The 2,580-nt window shown below is 60.8% G+C and overlaps 1 protein-coding gene across 1 annotated transcript; it reads right to left on the minus strand.

Moving 5' to 3' along the window:
* Positions 1-222: 222 nt before the first annotated feature.
* On the minus strand, positions 223-2,286 carry C6H11orf86 (chromosome 6 C11orf86 homolog). The gene is made up of 2 exons (XM_037838930.1): positions 1,646-2,286; positions 223-1,043 (listed from the first exon to the last, which is right to left on the minus strand). Exons 1-2 carry the CDS (start codon positions 1,919-1,921, stop codon positions 957-959), a joined length of 363 nt encoding a protein of 120 aa, XP_037694858.1. The 5' UTR covers positions 1,922-2,286; the 3' UTR covers positions 223-956.
* Positions 2,287-2,580: the final 294 nt, after the last annotated feature.

Below are 2,580 nucleotides of genomic sequence, written 5' to 3' on the forward strand. Positions count from 1 at the left end.
AGGGGTGAGCCCAAAGGCAGGATGTCGGCGAGGGCTTGAAGAGGGCAGCGCGGGGCGTGGGGGTGGAGGTTAAGAGAAGCAGCCGGGAAGGCCCAGGTTCCTGGGGCATATGGGACCCTGCCCCTGGTGCCCCGGCCTCACATTCTGGAAGGTTCCGGGCCCAGCCGCCCCCATGGGGGTCAGAGAGGCTCTAAGCCGCGAGTTGGTCACCTGGCCATGGTCTTCCTCAGCTCGGAAACTTTATTATTCTGTTCAGCCCGGAGGGGGGTGTGGTCAGAGATGCCCAGAACAATCAATCCCTTCCCCACCTGGGCCTCAGTTTCCCAGTCTGTCACAGGAGAGAACAAGGCCTCCCCTGCTTCCTCTGCAGGGGTGCTGGGAGGATCACAGGTGACGACACACAGGCCTGAGCCCTTCAGCCAGCGTGCCCGGCACCGAGGCCACCCAGACAGGGTCCTGGCCCTTGAGGGGCTCGCCATCTGTGAGGGAGACCCGGGCCCCAGCCCACCATTAGCAGCGGGTGGGAGGGGCAGGGGGCGTGGCCCAGTGACCAGGCCTTGTCCAGGGGACCCTCAGCCACGGCCTGACTTCACTGAGCTCCGTCCTGGAAGTTTATGACTGTGGGGGGCCAAGGACACTGACACCCCCACTTCTGGGCAGTCTCCTAAGACCCTCATATGCATCACAGTCCAAGGGGCCCCCATGCCCCGAGGGAAGAATCCCCCAGAAGCTGGAGCTGAGTCCCCTTCTCCTCAGCACTGTTGGGGTCTTTGCTGAGAGCTGGCCTCGGGGTGGGAGGGCTGGAGCCAAGAGGGGCAGAGGCTGGTCAGGCCACATTGAGAAGGCCGGAGCCGTCCATGGAGACGACAGTTCACGGAGGCCATGAAGAGGTGGTCAGCAGACACGACGGTCTCTCGTCTGGGTGCAGCCAGGGCCCACCTCTGTTTCCAGCATCCTTAGCTGGTGGCGCCCAGCGGGGGCGCTGACCAACTCAGGCTCACGCTGGGGAAGCTGGAGACAAAGCTTTCCCATCTTCTCCTTACCTGTTACGAGACAGGGGTTGTGGGAGGTCAGGCCATGATTGGCTCTCATGGGCCGAGTGGTGGGCTTCAGGTGTTGTTCCATCTATGCCCACTAGGGGGAGGTAGACCCCCCCCAGAGGAGGAGGGGGGGAAAGGGCACTGCTCACTGGTCATCTGGTCACCTTGAGAAAGGAGGCAGGGGCCAGGAGCAGGAGAGGGGGATTGGCCCTGCTCTCTGTTCCTGGAGGGAGGGTGGCGGGGATGCAAGGCATAACTCTCAGGAACTTGTACCAGCAGTTGTCCTTGCTTCCAACTATTTCCACCCATCTGACATACTGTCATATTAATCATCTCAACACAGCTCTGATCATGTCACCCCCAGGCTCTAAAATCTTCAATAACTCCCCAGTACTATGGGGAAAATCCCAAAAGCCTTCAGGGCGCTCTGCAATATGGTCTCTGGGTATCTCCACCGGGCCTCATCTCCAGACAGCCCTGATGCCTTCTTGGTGCAGGGCCCCATACGTTTCTACTTCTCAGCCTTTGCTGCCCAAGTTCTGTTTCCTTAGAGCCCCCACCCTCTTCCCTGCAGCTCTGCTCCTGCGTTCAACCCTCGGCCATACCTGCTGGCACTGCCTCAGCCACCGCCGGCAGCCTCCTCGCTGGGCTTGGATCAGCTGCTCTGTGTCCCCCAGGCCCCTCGGCAGCTGCTCCTCGCTGGGGGCGTCCAGACCTTCTGTGCCACCGTCGAGGCCCTGGCACCTGGACTTCTCCTGCCTCTGCCTGAGGCTCAGCACCCGGCGGAGTCGGCCCTCCAGGGGCCTCCCCCAGGGCTCCTGGAGCTTGCCGTAGGAGGGCCGGGGTCCTCGCAAGGACTGGCTGTGCAGCCCTGTCCCCATAGTTCTGGAGGCCGCAGGTGCAGGACTGCCGGGCCCCTCGACAAGCCACCAACCCTCTGAGATGGCCTGGCCTCTCCGCCCAGCTGACGGGAACTCACTTGGGGCCAAAGGTTGGTGCTGCTGAGGTGGCCATCATAAACCAAAGGGCAAGCCACATGGGCTGAGTCAACTCTGAGTCACCCTGCCCAACTCTTCCCTACTTTTTAGGGCAAGGGGCACAGACCAATGGGCCGGATCACATCGCCGCTGCCTCCTCCTCCAGGCAGCCTTCCCTGACCACCCCACCCCTGAAGAGCTCGGCTTCCTCTGAACTCCTGCAGCCCTGACTGTCCAAACCTCTCCGTTGACAATGAGTTCAGATGGCTTGTGACCAAAACAGAGATGGGTTTTAAGAAACAGGACAGACTTCAGGCTGGGAGTCAGGAGGCCTGGTTTTTCCCAGACCTAGCTCTGCCCCTACTTTTCTAGCACAGCATAATGTTTAAGAGCTCAGGCTGAAGACCAATTGCTTCTGGGTAAATTGCAGTGCCATCACTCGCAGCTGTGCGACCTTGACTTGTTGCTCCCCTCCCCCCTTGGTGCCTCAGTTTCCTCATTTCTAACAGGGACAAGTAACTCAGGTGTTTGTGTGAGGGCCTGGCACTGAGCCAGCACTCTGT

The sequence above is a fragment of the Choloepus didactylus genome, chromosome 6 (genome assembly GCF_015220235.1).
Source record: "Choloepus didactylus isolate mChoDid1 chromosome 6, mChoDid1.pri, whole genome shotgun sequence".
Taxonomy (NCBI): domain Eukaryota; kingdom Metazoa; phylum Chordata; class Mammalia; order Pilosa; family Megalonychidae; genus Choloepus; species Choloepus didactylus.